General features: G+C 38.2%; 1 protein-coding gene across 1 annotated transcript in view; it reads right to left on the reverse strand.

Moving 5' to 3' along the window:
- LOC124594792 overlaps positions 1-17,872 on the reverse strand; it is a 333,960-nt gene that overhangs the window by 17,862 nt on the left and 298,226 nt on the right. The window contains exons 18-19 of the mRNA XM_047133210.1: positions 15,996-16,182; positions 7,796-8,000 (exon numbers count right to left, since the gene is read on the reverse strand). Of these exons, the coding sequence (XP_046989166.1) occupies positions 7,796-8,000; positions 15,996-16,182 (392 nt within the window). The remainder of the gene's footprint in view (positions 1-7,795; positions 8,001-15,995; positions 16,183-17,872) is intronic.

Raw genomic sequence — 17,872 nt, forward strand, 5'->3', positions numbered from 1 at the left:
ATATAGAGAGAGAGAGAGAGAGAGAGAGACACACACACACACACACACACACACACACACACACACACACACACACACCGCTTATGAAAACGTGGAAATGGACATAAGTTGCATTTGCAACCTGTACCTCAGTCAAACTACGCGAAGAGGCAGTTAGACGACACATATACAATTTGTATCTCGTACTTCACTATGGGGTAAAGTTCGTCACCCCCCTCCCCCTCCCCCCAGAAAAAAAAAAAATATATATATATATATATATATATATATATATATATATATATATATATATATAAAGAAAAAAAAATTAAAATTTCCACAGGAGTGACAATAGATCTCATTCTTTATTTGAACTATGTAGCTATACACAACATTTGTATCCTGCTCTCCAGTTGGCATATATAGGTAAATCTCCTTAATGTTACATATGTCGTTCTTTTCAAATAGCTAGTGTCAGTGTAAAGGTCAACTGAAGGACAGGATACAAATTTTAGTTGTGTCGGGCGTTTTGCCTTTAATATTACTAGTACAGATTCGAAAAAGTCGTACCAGGACTAGTGCTGACAAACGAAAAAGAACGACCGCTGCGAAATTTCTATTACGTACTGGAGTACACGAAAACATACATAATGGTGTAATACAACAATTAAATATGTCAAATTCAGTAAAAGAATATTTGTCCAAGCCCTTGTAGATAATGATCTGAACTCAATATTGTGATTAACTACGAGATGCTGATAACCCTTTTCCCCTAAATCCCTATATGAAGACAACCCATCTGAAATTACAATGGAACACTCTGCAATGTGACCTTCAATTAAGCTGACCAAAACTTCCTTCCTTTGATTGGGTACTACTTTAAAACACTACATCGTCACAATCTTGACCTGAAAGTACAGCCCCCCCCCCCCAACCCATAATCCCACCGGGGGTTCCACCCTGTTGTACTTCCTTTTGCCAAAATGCGACTCGTCAATTTTGACCATAACACACACACACACACACACACACACACACACACACACACACACCCTCTCCCCCCCCCCCCCCCCCCCCCCCCCCCCCCCAACGGCCCCCTATATTTCATGTATTCCCCACAAACTTCACAACCCACAACTGTTAGCTCATTCACATGACATTCATGGATACACAGCCACACAGGATATCTCAAACACCAACAGTACGTGATTTTCCTAATGTCTCTCAAGGCGAGCTTAGATTTTTCGAACCACGTCCCTCGTCTAATGGATCGCCACAACCGATCTTTTCTGCAGCACTATACGAATAAGTCGTGAGTACGGCGACGAGATACACTTGTGAGGCACTTATGTTTGCCACACTCACGACATCGAACATACTTGGCAATGACACCATACATTTGTAAAAAACAAATTGTGGCCAACATGTCTATGCCCATAGCCTCTCTCAAATCATCCAGGTTCATCGGAACAGATAAATCCATACATACAAACGAAAATAAGATAGTAAAAATTGTCCTTAAATAAGAAACTAATAGTCCAAATTACCTCAGTATCACTAGGAATGAAATTAAGTACCGAATGAATTACAAACAACCAATTGTTTAAATAAATGCACACGAAGAATATTTTGAACAATATGTAGCAATCTCTTAAAATCACAACCAATTATTTTAATGTACAATGATAGCGCTTATCCAGAGCACAGAACTGTTTTATTATCTATGGCTGGAAGTGAAGACATTATTATCTTTGAGTAATGTGAGACATCATTGGTCAAAGCCGACCTGTTGTGTCCCCTGCTTCACTACACCCAAGTTGTCTGTAGTTCACCAAATAAATCATTAATACAAGTGAACTGATATTTCGTGTGCCCGAGAACTTCAAATAGCTTTTTTAATCAATTAGGTTATGGGCCTAGAGCTGTACTGATTTACAGGACATGTAATTTGGTTGTATAACAAAAAGGACTGACCTCACTACTGATTATGGTTGGCGATGCAGAGAAGTATAAAATTCCACTGTTTGATGGAACCAATTTTAGTAACTGGAAATTTTGATTTGAGGTACTGTTAAATGAGATGGGTCTGCTGGAATTTATTCAAATGAAATGGTATGAAGTGGTTGTGTATGAAGAGAATGATACGGCAGAAGTACATACAAAGCAAGATGCGCAGTTAGCAACTTGGAAGAGGAGTGACAACAAATGTAAGTCATAAATCAACAGGGAATTGTGGATAGTTTTCTGGAGCATGCCAAAGATGAAGCTACCACGTTTTATCTGTGGTTGTCACTGTGCAATGTTTTCGAGCAAAAAGGAATGGCAAATCAGTTGTTAATTTGGAACACTTTGCTAATGATGAAATTTGATTCAACAAATAACATGTTTACTGATCATTTTCTGAATTCGACAAATTAATTCAAGAATTAGGACTATCTGGAGCAAGATTAGAAGAAACCAAGGCTGTTTGCCATCTGTTGTTAACAATGCTGCCGGATTATGATAATCCTGTCACAGCATTAGAAACACTGTCACCAGGTAAGTTAACTCTATATTGTGTAAAGAATTAACTTTTGGATGAAAAGACAAAGAAGAGGTTTTCAAGAAAGACCACTTTAAGTCATCGACTTTTTTTCCTCATTGTCAGGACAGAAACTGAAGTCTGGTAACAGTATTAACTCTGATAGCACAGGTATTAATAGTTTTATTTTTTGGTGTTCTAGCTATGGGTTGATAGTGCATAGAATGTCAGATTGTTGAAAACCAAAGAAACATTATGCACAGAAACCAAACCAAAACAAAACAAAACTCTGCAGGGCAGCTTCGATGATCAGGATGGAAAAGAGAATAAGTACCATATCCCTGCAACCGGCTATGAAAATTCGTCAACATAAACTGAAATTAAATGGTATTTGGATTCCAGAGCTACAGAGCATTTAATAAATAGTAACACACAAATGAAAAATGTGAAACATTGCCACAGCCAATTAAAATCAATATTGCGACATCTGGAATATTGCTATATGCTACAAGTGTTGGTGAAATTGAAGTTATGAGTTGTGTGAAGGGCAAGAAAATTCCAATTTTGGTTATAGATTTTTGTCAGGTACAGACCTCAGCTATAACCTGCTGTCAGCACGTAAACTAGAATCAAAAGGTTTGCAAGTAGTTTTTGAGAACTGTGAAGGTATTATAACGTTTATCCATTATGGATGAGGATCACTGTAACTGTGATAAGTAAAGGTTTCTTGAAATTACTGCAATCAGTTGCCTTTTGGTTTGTTCTTAAATTTTTACTATCCCATTACCAGTTTCGAATTGCTTAGTGATTCATCATCAGATAGAAAATATTTATAATTGTCTGCAGCAATGTGGAAGTCTTGTAGTTGTGGTAAGATGTATAAACAAATCTTGTAAGCACTGAGTGTGGGAAGTATTATTCCCAGTATGACACTGATTTTGTTGAATTACTTACAATTATTAGTATCCATTGGTTGGTCGTGTACACAGTATTCTGGAAAACATAACTAAGTGTGTGAAGTTCAGTGAAATTAATGTCATTGGGAAACATTCATTATGTTTTGCTGGACACTGCGTACACCAACAGCTAATCAATGGATACTAATAACTGTAAGCAATGAGACAAAATCGATCTCATTATGTGAATAATTCTCATCACACTCAGTACTTACAAGTTTCATTTATATATCTTACCACAGCCACAAGATTCCCACACAGCTGCATACAATCAATAAATATGTACGATCTGATGATGAACCACTAAGCCGTTCGAAACTGGTAATGGGATAGTAAAAATTTAAAAACAAAATGAAAGGTAACTGGTTGCAATAATTTCAATAAATCTGTAAAGGTATTATTCAAAACAACTTTGTGACTCTTACTGTCACACAAAGGAGTGAGTCCAACATGCATGCGATAATTTTATACATAAGAGACTTCAATGTCAAGTAGCTTCATCAACAGAGATGATTGAATTATGGCACAAAAGGTTGGCTCATCTAATGTACAATAATATTGGTAAGTTGCAGATGCAAAGAGATGGAATGAACTTTAAATCTGACACTTCATCAGACTACTATTTATGCCATACATGTATCAAAGGGAACCAGATGTCACACCTTGTAACGTGCCGTGCTGTGTCCTTTCATTATGGTAATGTGCCGGGACATGTCCTCACCCGGGGCACCACTTGTAATGTGCCGTTACATGTCCTTATTTATTAGTGCCACTTACAGTTCACGTCACAACGGGATGTACCGGTATTGAAACATTTCCTCACCCAGTAGATAGTGCGCAGTGTTCTCGACCTACCTTGCTTTGTTTATTCAATATTGTCTTCCCAGTAGCTGTGTCCATCTCACCTAAATCACACTGAAATTAAGAAGCCAGGATCCTAGGTGAAGTTTTCCAAAATCAAAAGTGAAGATCGTATTCATTGTTGAACATTTATGCCAACCACAGTGCGATTTATTTGTTATCACTCGCACACACAATATTCATGTGACCAGGGCTCTTACACTTAATCGTCACAATAGGTAGGTCGAAAACTTCCAGTCTTTAACAAAGTTCACAATTGCAATTACCGAGAAATTAACCAACTTGCCGCACTTTTTCTCCAAGAGAATCTGACCGAGAACTAACTGACTACTGCACCAGCTCGGACCTTATATAGACGAGCGCTTGAATATTTGATTATTTCTGTTAATATATTATAGTTTATAATTTCTCAGGGTTAAAATGATCCTTTCTAACTGGTTTTGAAGTTAACTATGAGTGAGCTGTATCAATTTAAATCCACGGAACTAACTTATGCATCCGCCGTGGGAATTCCCGACTTATAACCACGGCAGCCCTTTTGAACAATAATTTTTACATATTCAAATTTACTTAATTCTTAATTAATGCACTTACAAAGTTGAGACTGGAGTTATTTTACGTAGAAAAATAAAGGTAGCAAAAGTATCGAAACAGATCTCTGAATTATTTGGTAGTTTGGTCACAATTGGCACTGAAAGTCATACAGGCTACAGATTTTAAGTCTTAATATCTATTTAATTTATACACTTTAGGTTAATTTAAACACTTTGCTGGAATCAGTAAAATTTAGGCTCCCTTTTGGATGCAGTCTTACAGCTCAATTTGATCTACTAGCTCACTCGAATTTTACTTAATATGTATTGCACAATACACGTCATTGTCCATAACTGTTAATAGTATGCATTTCCAATACAACTGATTAGCTCATTACTTTCAGAATAGATATTAGAATGTACTGAAATAATAGATTTTACTACGAAAATTTTATTTAAACCATTTCTGAATTCTGTACTATGAGGCTGTAGGCCACAGAATCTGTAGTCGGAATCTGAGTAATGAAAATGAAAAAAATAAAAGTTCATTGCTTAACTAAGTTACTGAAGGAGTGTAAAACCAAAACAGAATAGCAGTGGGCAACTCTGCTTCATTACAACCTCCACAAATCACGAAGAGTAAAAACAACCAGACCACCAGAACTTATTCATACTGATCCAACTGGAAATTGGAAATTATTCCAAGCTAATATGATAATAAAAGATATGTTTTAACATTTGTTAATGACCTTACCCATTTTGCTTGTGTGTATGTTCTAGATGCAAAGTCAGAAGTTGCGAAACTTTTTAAAATTTCTTAACCAAAGTCTACAGCTCATTTCAATTGGAAAATAAGTCACCTTGATTGTGACAATGGGTGAGAGTATATACTGAATGAGCTGAAGACTTTCTGTGAAGACTTTGGTATTCGATTTGGGTTGACAATGCAATATACTGAACATCTAAACAAGATTATTTTGGATAACACACACAGTATGCTTCTCAAATCAAAACTTGACAATAGTTTATGGACAGAAGTAGTGTGGTCACAGTTTATATTACAAGTAGGAGGCCAACTACAGCCTTGGAAGGAAAAATACCAGCAGCACTATGGTATGGGAGAAAACCTAACTTGGAGAAGTTAAAGATTTTGATTGTAAGCCTTTTTAAAAACGGAACTGTTAGTTAGAAAGTTTGATTCTCATTCTCTTAAATGCATATTGTCTAAATGGATACAGATTTTGGTGTCCAGGACTGAAGGAAGTGATTTCAGCAAAGGGTGCAATATTTGATGAAACGAAATTCACTTTCGACAGGACAACTAGTGAACAGCAGCTTTCAAGAGAAAACAAAAACAGCACAGAATAAAAGACAGATGAAAACAAAAAAGAAGAAAATATGACAGAAGACTCTAGAGCACTAATCAAGACGTCTGTAAAGGTACAAACACTTCAATGAAACAACAGGGAATGAAACATGCCTTTGATGATTAGGCAATAGTGGTCTTGCATGCTAAATCATCTATTGATGATGTTCCTGAATGCTATGAAGATATAGAAGGGAGACACGATGAAAATTAATAGAGGGAAGCAATCAGCGAAGAAATAAAGTCACTGGAACTTAATGAGACATGGGAGTTGACTGGTACTCTCAAGAGAAGAAACCAATTGATAGCAACTGGATGTTTAAAATGAAACAAAATCCAGATAGAAACATTGACAGATATAAGGCAAGGCTTGTAGTCAAAGGCTGTGCTTAGAGGAAGGGTTATGATCGTGATGAAACACACACTCCATTTGTCTTTTTGGCTACATTGAGAACACTGTGTCCATCATCATTGAAGATGATTGATCTCTTTATGCACACGAAAGATGACAAAATTGCCTTCCTTCTTGGGGAGGAATATGAAGATGTCTACATGAAGATACCTCAAGATGTCATGGGTCAAAAGAATGCAATCTTCAAATTAAAAAGTCCTTCTAAGGATTGAAACGAGCTCCTCGTTCACATAATGTAACATTTGATATGTTTGTCAAAAGTGTTGCAATCGGACAGTAAAATGTTCTCAGATATTTGTATGTAGGTAATTTGGGAGGATACAGCACAGCATATCTTCCATTGTATGTAGATGATATTGCTCTAAGTAACTATGATGAAGATTGTGAGGCAATCTATGTACTTGTGGAAAGTACTGGAATGTTTGTACATGAATGATTGTAACCCAGTTGAGACACCAATGGACACCAAACCCACAATGGAAAGCAAATGAGTAATGATAAAGATTAAATAGGTGCGAGTATTTCGCGCATGTGTTAAAATCAAGTTGACAGATGGAACGTGTGGAAAACTATGGTATCCATGATTTGTTCTCACTGAAGATGACAGAGTGCACTGGCTCCATGTGGTGTGGTCCACCTGACAAGTTGATTGTAATGCATGCGCCTAATACTCACAGCCCGGTATATACTGTGAAACTGACAACATTAATAACACTCTAGCTCTAATATTTATGGATAAACAGATTGTGTTGAAGCCCCTGTATATAGGCTGCCATGCATGACAGGTGTGTGATGGACCAAAATATGTGTGCATTTTATGTGACATACACATAAACAGGCGAACCCATGGGGAAAAAGGTAGTATTGATTAAGACAGAACAGTAATACAAAAACAAAAAATTGGCAAGAACCTGGCATTACCTCAGCATAAATAAGTCTACGTAAAAGGCTGGTTGCTCCATTTCGTCAGCTAATTTAATCCACAACCCTGGAGTTCAGTCATTGGAGTCATGGATCAATTAGTGACTCTCAATGAGTTTAGTGACAATAAATTTGCAAAAACTACTACAATATTTTAAATCTACTTTCATTTAAATGAAACAACGATAGTATGGTATTAATAACTTTTTTCAGTATATGATGAAAAATTATTTCAATAAGTATTACCTCCTCAGTCTTTGTCTGGTAGGCTCATCACCTGTTAGAATGCTCAAAACCCCGATTTCCAAGACATCCTTGGCTGCACTTATGAAGTACTTCAGGAGGTCTTGTTGTGCATGATAAGTAATTTTAACTGTACTGGAACTACCAGCAGGGATTATAAACTTGCTAGGCTCAACAGTTATAGCTGACTTTTTCAGAAATTCCAGTCCTGAAAATATTAGAAAGTATTATAACATTCATAGTGAACATATGTTCTGCGTGATAGTAGTATTTCCTAAAAAGGGGATACTCCATAAGTAAATTTAATTCAGCATATGAATGTGTGAAAAAAATAAGCATCACATGAGCAGCTGTCTAGAAAAATTAATTTGTGAAGGACCTACAAACACAAAACTTTCTAAAACAGAGACAAAATTTATGTTTTGTCATTTAAGTCATTTTTTTCGCCAGGGGAAAGGCACAGACAGGGGAAAGAAAGAGAATGTGTGATGTAAATTGAATTATGTTGAGCCAACAAAGTGAGATTAAGTTCATAGTATTGGTCAACACAGAAAAAAAGTCTCACAAGGTAAACTGGTGCAAGATGTTTGAAATTCTCAGGAAAATAAGCCAAAAGGGAAAAATTGGAATGGAAGACCAACAATAAATGCTCATGTTAGAAAGGGTATAAGACAGGGATTTAGTCTTCACCCCTACTATGCATTGAAGAAGCAATGGCGGAAATAATAAAGAGGGATTCAGGAGAGGAATTTAAATTCAAGGTAAAATGGTATCAATGATAGAAGCAGATTAGCACAGGCAACAAAGACATGCCTGGAGACTACAAGCATCAAACACTGGACTTGAGTTGAGGAAGCAATTTCTAAGAATTTATATTTGGAGCACTGCACTGTATTGAAGTGAATTGTGTACTGTGGTAAAGCCAGAAAAGACCAGAATCACAGCATCCAAGATGTGCTACAGAAGGATGTTGACAATTAGGTGGCTGGATATGTTAAGAAATTACATAGTTCTCTGCAGAATTTGTGAGAAGAGGAAGACGTCCAGAAACTGACAAGATGGAAGGACAGGATGATGGGACACTTGTTGAGGCATTTGGAAATTACTTCTGGAATGGAACTTTGTTGATTTTTCCTGTGTGTGATCTGTAACCCACTGATATTTTATATCAGCAGCTTTATTTAATAAGATTTGTTTTGGTCATTTTTCTTGGTTCCTGCCACATTGGGCCTGCTAGTCAGTTCCACCCAATTGTATTCCAGAAATCATCATAGAACTTCATCTCCTTGTGCGTGGATGGGTGCTGAAAGAGAGCATTAATTGTCCTCCAAGCTACACGAATGACAAACAACTAAACTTTAAACTTTCTGTATTTAAACTTCCTTTCACAACAACACAATCTCATACACTAAGCGGTTTGACAGATCATCTTATACATACGTAGCTTGTACAAAAGCAAGACAAGAAGTAAGTTGTCCACAATCCAATCTGACAGCCATTTGTGATGGTGTCCATTGTAGCCATGACCGTTACTCCTCCTCTTCTAAGCATTTTCAAAGCATGATGCCAAGGAACAAGCAGCCCCACATAGCTGGTGGAGATGCTCATTTATTGTCTGGGTTTAAGCCATTCTGCCATCTGCACATATTCTAATAATAGTGGGATGTCCCGACAGTCACTCACTACTAAACATCATGAACATTTTTCATCGTCATGGAAGCTTGGAAGTGAGACATGCCATTCTAAAAATGTCATATGGCCCATCACTTCGATGGTACTTGAGGGAGCTGTAAACGATAAAAACTGTAGGGGAAGATGGAAATTTATGCAATAAATAATGGAGGATATTGGGTGCAAAGGTTACCATGAAAGGAAGAGGTTGGCACAGTAGAGAAATTCATGGTGGGGCACACCAAATCAGTCAGAACACTGAATGAGGTGAAAAAAGGCACCCCAGAGTGTGGGCTGTGATATTTTCAGAGGAACCATTCTGAAATTCAAAGTAGTTTAGGAAAACTGTTAAAGAGCTAATCTGGATGGCCAGATGGTAATCGCCTTTTTCAAAATGTGAGCTTAATACCATAACACTGTGCCCTCTAGTTTAGGGTGAAAAGGAGGAGCACTGAACATGTGCTGGTAGAATGATACTATCAGTAATAAAGTAGGTCATGAGAGAGACTAGCTTCTGAAATAACATCAGAGGTAACACTGGACTATAAAACAGAGTCATATCTTATAGTAGTAATGGGCTGCAGGCAAGTGACAAAAAGAAAAAGAAAAAAATAGCTGCACTCAAAAGGAAGAGGAGGATAGAGATGGAAACGAAAGCAAGCTGAAAATATGAAGAAGTAGTAAAGTTCTGGTAGAAAATTGAGATGGGTTAAGGAAGACAAAGTAGTATCTGTTCAAACCTTCCCATCCATCATTATGGTTCTGAGGAACATGTAATTATAATTTTATGTTGACTGACTGAATTAACTCTTCAGACAGCACTGTAATGATTTTCTGGATTTATTTCACATTATCAGTTATTAATACATCCTCAGATGTATCTCAAACTCAAATACACCAGTTGAACCTGAAAGTGCTGTCTGAATCTGTCTATGGGTGTTATTATCATTCACACTTCACCACGTCTCCATCACACCACCAAGTTATACTAGTAGCACGGGAAGGAGTTTTGGTATTTTAGATATCACAATGAACCACAGACCTTGCCATTGGTCGGAAGCCTTGCGTGCCTCAGCGATACAGATAACCGTACCGTAGGTGCAACCACAACGGAGGGGTATTGGTTGAAGGGCTAGACAAATGTGTGGTTCCTGAAGAGGGGCAGCAGCCTTTCCAGTAGTTGCAGGGGCAACAGTCTGGATGATTGACTGAACTGGTCTTGTAACACTAACCAAAATGGCCTTTCTGTGCTGGTACTACGAACGGCTGAAAGCAAGGGGAAACTGCAGCTGTAATTTTTCCCCACGGCATGCAGCTTTACTATATGGTTAAATGATGATGGCATCCTCTTGGGTAAAATATTCCGAAGGTAAAATAGTCCCCCATTCAGATCTCCGGGCGGGGCTACTCAAGAGGACATCGTTATCAGGAGAAAGAAAACTGGCATTCTACGGATCGGAGTGTGGAATGTCAAATCCCTTAATCAGGCAGGTAGATTAGAAAATTTAAAAATGGAACTGGATAGTCAAAGTAAGATATAGTGGGAATTAGTGGCAGGAGGAACAAGACTTTTGGTCAGGAGAATATAGGGTTATAAATACAAAATCAAATAGGGGTAATGCAGGAGTAGGTTTAATAATGAATAAAAGAATAGGAGTGCAGGTAAGCTACTACAAACAGCATAGTGAACGCATTGTTGTGGCCAAGATAGACAAGAAGCCCACGCCTACTACAGTAGTACAAGTTTATATGCCAACTAGCTCTGCAGATGATGAAGAAACTGATGAAATGTAAGATGAGATAAAAGAAATTATTCAGGTAGTGAAGGGAGACGAAAATTTAATAGTCATTGATGATTGGAATTCGATAGTGGGAAAAGGAAGAGAAGGAAAAGTAGTAGGTGAATATGGATTGGGAGGACAAAATGAAAGAGGAAGCTGCCTGGTAGAATTTTGCACAGAGCGTAACTTAATCATAGCTAACACTTGGTTCAAGAATCATGAAAGAAGGTTGTATACATGGAAGAAGCCTGGAGATACTAAAAGGTTTCAGATAGATTATATAATGGTAAGACAGAGATTTAGGAACCAGGTTTTAAATTGTAAGACATTTCCAGGGGCAGATGTGGACTCTGACCACAATCTATTGGTTATGAACTGTAGATTAAAACTGAAGAAACTGCAAAAAGGTGGGAATTTAAGGAGATGGGACTTGGATAAACTGAAAGAACCAGAGGCCGTACAGAGTTTCAGGGAGAGCATACGGGAACAACTGACAAGAATGGGGCGAAGAAATACAGTAGAAGAAGAACGGGTAGCTTTGAGGGATGAAGTAGTGAAGGCAGCAGAGGATCAAGTAGGTAAAAAGACGAGAGCTAGTAGAAATCCTTGGGTGACTGAAGAAATATTGAATTTAATTGATGGAAGGAGAAAATATAAAAATGCAGTAAATGAAGCAGGCAAAAAGGAATACAAACATCTCAAAAATGAGATCAATACGAAGTGCAAAATGGCTAAGCAGCGATGGCTAGAGGACAAATGTAAGGATGTAGAGGCATATATCACTAGGGTAAGATAGATACAGCCTACAGGAAAATTAAAGACACCTTTGGAGGAAAGAGAACCACTTGCATGAATATCAAGAGCTCAGATGGAAACCCAGTCAAAAGCAAAAAAGTGAAAGCAGAAAGGTGGCAGGAGTACATAGAGGGTCTATACAGGGGCGATATTCTTGAGGACAATATTGTGGAAATGTAAGAGGATGTAGATGAAGATGAAATGGGAGATGTGATACTGTGTGAAGAGTTTGACAGAGCACTGAAAGACCTGAGTTGAAACAAGGCCCCGGGAGTAGACAACATTCCATTAGAACTACTGACAGCCTTCGGAGGCTAGTCCTGACAAAACTCTACCATCTGGTGAGCAAGATGTATGAGACAGGTGAAATTCCCTCAGACTTCAAGAAGAATATAATAATTCCAATCCCAAAGAAAGCAGGTGTTGACAGATGTGAAAATTACCGAACTTTAAGTTTAATAAGTCACAGCTGCAAAATACTAACACAAATTCTTTACAGACGAATGGAAAAACTGGTAGAAGCTGATCTCGGGGAAGATCAGTTTGGATTTCGTAGAAATATTGGAACACATGAGGCAATACTGACCCTACAACTTATCTTAGAAGCTAGATTATGAAAGGCAAACCTACGTTTCTAGCATTTGTAGACTTACAGAAAGCTTTTGACAATGTTGACTGGAATACTCTCTTTCAAATTCTGAAGGTGGCAGGGGGAAAATACAGGCAGTGTAAGGCTATTTACAATTTGTACAGAAACCAGAGGGCAGTTACAAGAGTCGAGGGGCATGAAAGGGGAGCAGTTGTTGGGAAGGGAGTGAGACAGGATTGTAGCCTCTCCCCGATGTTATTCAATTTCTATATTGAGCAAGCAGTAAAGGAAACAAGAGACAAATTCGGAGTAGGAATTAACATCCATGGAGAAGAAATAAAAACTTTGAGGTTCGCTGATGACATTGTAATTCTGTCACAGACAGCAAAGGACTTGGAAGATCAGTTGAACGGAATGGACAGTGTCTTGAAAGGTAGGTATGAGATGAAGATCAACAAAAGCAAAACTAGGTAATGGAATGGAGTCGAATTAAATCAGGTGATGCTGAGGGAATTAGATTAGGAAATGAGACACTTAGAGCAGTAAAGGAGTTTTGCTATTTGGGGAGCAAAATAACTGATCATGGTCGAAGTACAAGTAGACTGGCAATGGCAAGGAAAGCGTTTCTGAAGAAGAGAAATTTGTTAACATGGAGTATAGATTTAAGTGTCAGGAAGTCGTGTCAAAGTATTTGTATGGAATGTAGCCCTGTATGGAAGTGAAACATGGACAATAAATAGTTTGGACAAGAAGAGAATAGAAGCTTTCGAAATGTGGTGCTACAGAAGAATGCTGAAGATCAGATGGGTAGATCACATAACTAATGAGGGGGTATTGAATAGAATTGGGGAGAAGAGAAGTTTGTCGCACAACTTGACTAGAAGAAGGGATTGGTTGGTAGGACATATTTTGAGGCATCAAGGGATCACCAATTTAGTATTGGAGGTGCAGCGTGGAGGGTAAAAAACATAGAGGGAGACCAAGAGATGAATACACTAAGCAGATTCAGAAGGATGTAGGATGCAGTACATACTGGGAGATGAAGCAGCTTGCACAGGATAGAGTAGCATGAAGAGCTGCATCAAACCAGTCTCAGGACTGAAGACCACAACAACAACAACAACAACAACAACAGATATCACTTCAGTATTTGACTTAAAGGAAGTCAGGCACATGGCAAAACAGCTCATAGAAAACTTCTAGTCAAAGGATAAGTCTCACCGTAATGGTTTAACACATTGCAACAGGTAATCTTATATAAAAGATGTGAATCTTTTTGTAACATATTCTATATATATTAATACTCTCTTTTCTATTAGTTTCTTACAAGGCTTCTGATCTTTTTGCAGTAGTAACGCTGCTGATCTCGTTACAAACTGTAATTTAACACATGAACTTGCGATAACTAATACTTTAAAGTTTACCATGTAGCACATGATTTTCCTGATTGGAACCATCTAAATATATGACACTAACTCTGTAGTACAACTAATTATGAATGACAAAGAACTATATAGAATAGAGGTTTCACATACTGATGTACCATCAGAGATATTTCACTCTTTTTCTCTTCTGGTGTTGACTGTGTAGTAAAATCTTAGAATGATGTTTCCAGTTGGTTTAAGTTACCTAATGTGAAACATCATTTGAACTTGTGTCAGGAAATATTCTGAGCTTTTAAGATCCATGTAAAATTATATGTGATCATTTTTCCAGTGACTTTCCAAATGAACTCATTACTCCAGTGTTGTTCTGTCAACTTGTGGTGGACTGTTTCCTGTCTGAGAAGCAATATGCAGCATCTTATGTTTCTGGAAACGTAAAATCAAGACATAACTTATTTAATAACTGGAGGGAAGGATGGAAGTTTTCCGATTGGAAGCACAGTTATATCACCACAAAGCACCAAGTTAAATCCACCTTACGATCTCTATAACACACCATAAAGAAAACTGACTCCAATATGTGGTATGCACGACGGTAGACACTATCACTCTCATAACTGATATTCTGTCTACCTTTTACGTAATTCGTCGTCATGAACTATTACAAGCTATGTCTGCAATGGAGTTCTGAAATCATCTGATTTATCTTGTTGGATAAAATAGTAACAGCTATGGTGTTTAGTATGACATTCACTGGGTTTCATCTCCTTTATCACAGAATTTCCTAGATAGCTTCCAGTTTTTTGTAGGTGCCATGTAACAATTAATATGACTCACACTTCATGCAGTAATCTCTTCTTACTTTTCTTAATAATGTGGTAGACCACAGTTCTTAATAATGTAGTAGACCATAGTTCTCATAATCTGTCATCATAAGCAGATGGATTGCAGACAGGATGCCTGTTGAGGTGCATGGCAGTCAGCACAGCATTGCTTCCACATACCCATTCTGAGGGGACTCACTTGGCGCACAGTGAGTGAACGTGAACACACACACACACACACACACACACACACACACACACAGAGACAGACAGAGAGAGAGGTGGGCGGGACAGAGAGAGGGGGGAGAGAGAGGGGGGGGGGGAGAGAGAGGGGGGAGGGAGGGGGAGAGAGGGGGGAGAGGGAGAGGGGAGGAGAGAGAGAGAGGGGGGGAGAGAGAGGGGGGAAAGAGAGAGAGAGACACAGAGAGAGAGAGAGAGAGAGAGAGAGAGAGAGAGAGAGTGAGTGGGGGGGGGGGGGGAGTATCAAATTCACACAGCTTGGCGGAAGTTGCCAAAGAAAACTGACATTACCTTGCCTGATGACAGTTATCTGCATGGCTTACATAGCCTTACAGTTGTGCACCGGTCATGGACTTGCAGTGAGCTCAGGCTCAATGGCTTCCCACTATGTCTTGTGCTGCATTGCGATGTAGCTAACTGCCATTTTTCCTTCGCCAAATGGAAGGGGCAATCCGGCTGTTGAGACACAATTAGAGCACGCTCACCTACATGGAAGCGAATGAGACTGTACTGTATGGATATCAAGTGATGGGAAGTGAGTGATACTTATGTTCACTTTACACCGGCAGTGCTCTAGTAATGGGAGTTGGGAAGTGAGAGTAAGGGAACAATAGTCTAGAGGGTGACGAGATTAAGAGGAAAGTGAGGAAAAGAGGAGTGAGTAGAATGGGTAGAAAGAAAAGGAAAGGAAATATAAAGAGGAACTCTAATAAACAGAAAAGGAAATGGGAGGGAAAGGACAGAGGTGGTGGAGGAGTAGAAAGTGAATGAGTGAGTGAGCAATTTGTGTGTGTGTGTGTGTGTGGGGGGGGGGGGGGGGGGGGGGTTAAAAGCAATACAAAATCATTGTAATAGTTAAAGCAAAATGTGTAAAGCACCATAATTTTGAGCAAAATGAGAGGAGAATAAGAAAGTTGCCTTTTGTTGTGGCATTCACAATTGCAAATGCATCCAGTGTTCCAGAATTACTGATGATAAAATAAGCTTCCATACAAGGTTTCCCATAATCTAATGCACCTATGCAAAGCCACATATGACCTGTTCCATCTTTTGGTACACCTTTGATAGTAATCCGGTGGTGGCCACCATAAGCATAAAGGGGAAACTGAAAAACAAAAGAGAAAAAATTTAAGGTTATAATAAATATAATAATGGAACAATAAAAGAGAAGAACAAAGACAAATGCAAAATTGCACAAACAAGTGATTCAACCATATTGCAACTACATAATTTTTTAAAAAAATATTACAAGAGTCATTCCGAAAGTAAAGAACACCTTCTTCTACAAAAATGTTTATTTGATGTAATTTTAAAAAACTGTATTTTACATACAGTCTGATACCGAAGCTACTTTTCTACATAATTACCATACAAATTTAGGCATGTGTCTTACCAGGTTTTCTGTGCCTTCTGCATACACAGTTGCCACCAACTTTCTGAACCACTGACTAATGGCTTCTTTTAAGTTCATCATCACTTCCATAGCATTGTTCACTCAAACAAATATCTTCGAATGTGGGGAATAATTGTAATCACTTGGGGGCTAAGTCTAGACTGTATGCCGGATGTTGGAACATTTCCCACTGAAACCATGGAAGCTAGTCCTTGTCACTCCTGGACATGCATTATCATGGAAGAGGATGACTCAACTGGTTAGCGTTCCTTACTGCTTGTTTTTATTGGCTCAAAATAGTTGTGAAGCGTCTGCCAGTAGGTTGCTGCAGTCCACTAATTGTGGAATGCCTGTCTGGTTGGATTTTTGTTTCATTCTTCTTACGTCTGCCATTAAACATGATACACTACTTTCAAACTGATGCTTAATTCATAACATTACCATAAACCTCAGTTATCTGTCAACAAATTTCAGTGCTTGGATTTTTTTGCGAATTTAAAAAGTGTGCACTTCACACTTGGCAGGATTGAAAATTTTGTCACACATTTTACTGTCGCATAGTTAAGCAGTAATCAACAGCACTGGATCCCAGCTGCCACCAAACTGAAGCGGACGAATACCAAGGTCAATGGTTGTTTGGCAGTGGAGGTAGGGGAACATGGTCATGTGTCAAAACAAAACGTTTTTTCATTTGCGAATGACTCTCATAAATATTTGGATGCCAATGCAGCCTGTTAAAATGAAGTCTCAGTTAATATGGCTTGTTGTAACAAGAGAAATATCCCTGCTCGATTGGCTAAAATTGATTTTAAAATACATACATGTTTGTGTTCTACCACCCAAATAGGTCCTTTACATGTAAAAGGCTGGATTTACAAACAACTGATGGCTTAGGGTTGACGAATCTGAAGGTTACGGAAGGACAAGTCGCCGAAGAAGTGGTATTAAGTGTAACAAGCATTTATGACCAGCATGTTCACAATGGTCATAAGTGAACCATTATGTAATAAAAAGTTAAGCAGTCAATTGGAACCATGCGTCTTTAACACAAACATTACAGCACCATAATCAATTTCCCAAAATAAGAAGCTGTTGTGTTTTTCAAACAATGGAAAATCCAGGATGGACTGTAAAAATATTACGAAAACACACACACACACACACACACACACACACACACACACACACACACACAAATGTCACAAGACTGCAGTTTCAGGCAACTGTAACCACAGTTGCAGGTGTGTGTGTGATGTATTGTTGACAAATGAAAGCTGTAACTGTGAGTGTCTTTTTATTGTGCCAATCTGTGACTCAGCTTCTCTGCTATATGTTGTGTTTTTCGTATACTCTTCTCTTATTCATCATCAAAGCACAATAAGGAATTTTAATGAAGTGATTA

This window comes from Schistocerca americana, chromosome 2 (assembly GCF_021461395.2).
Source record: "Schistocerca americana isolate TAMUIC-IGC-003095 chromosome 2, iqSchAmer2.1, whole genome shotgun sequence".
NCBI classification, from domain to species: Eukaryota; Metazoa; Arthropoda; class Insecta; order Orthoptera; family Acrididae; genus Schistocerca; species Schistocerca americana.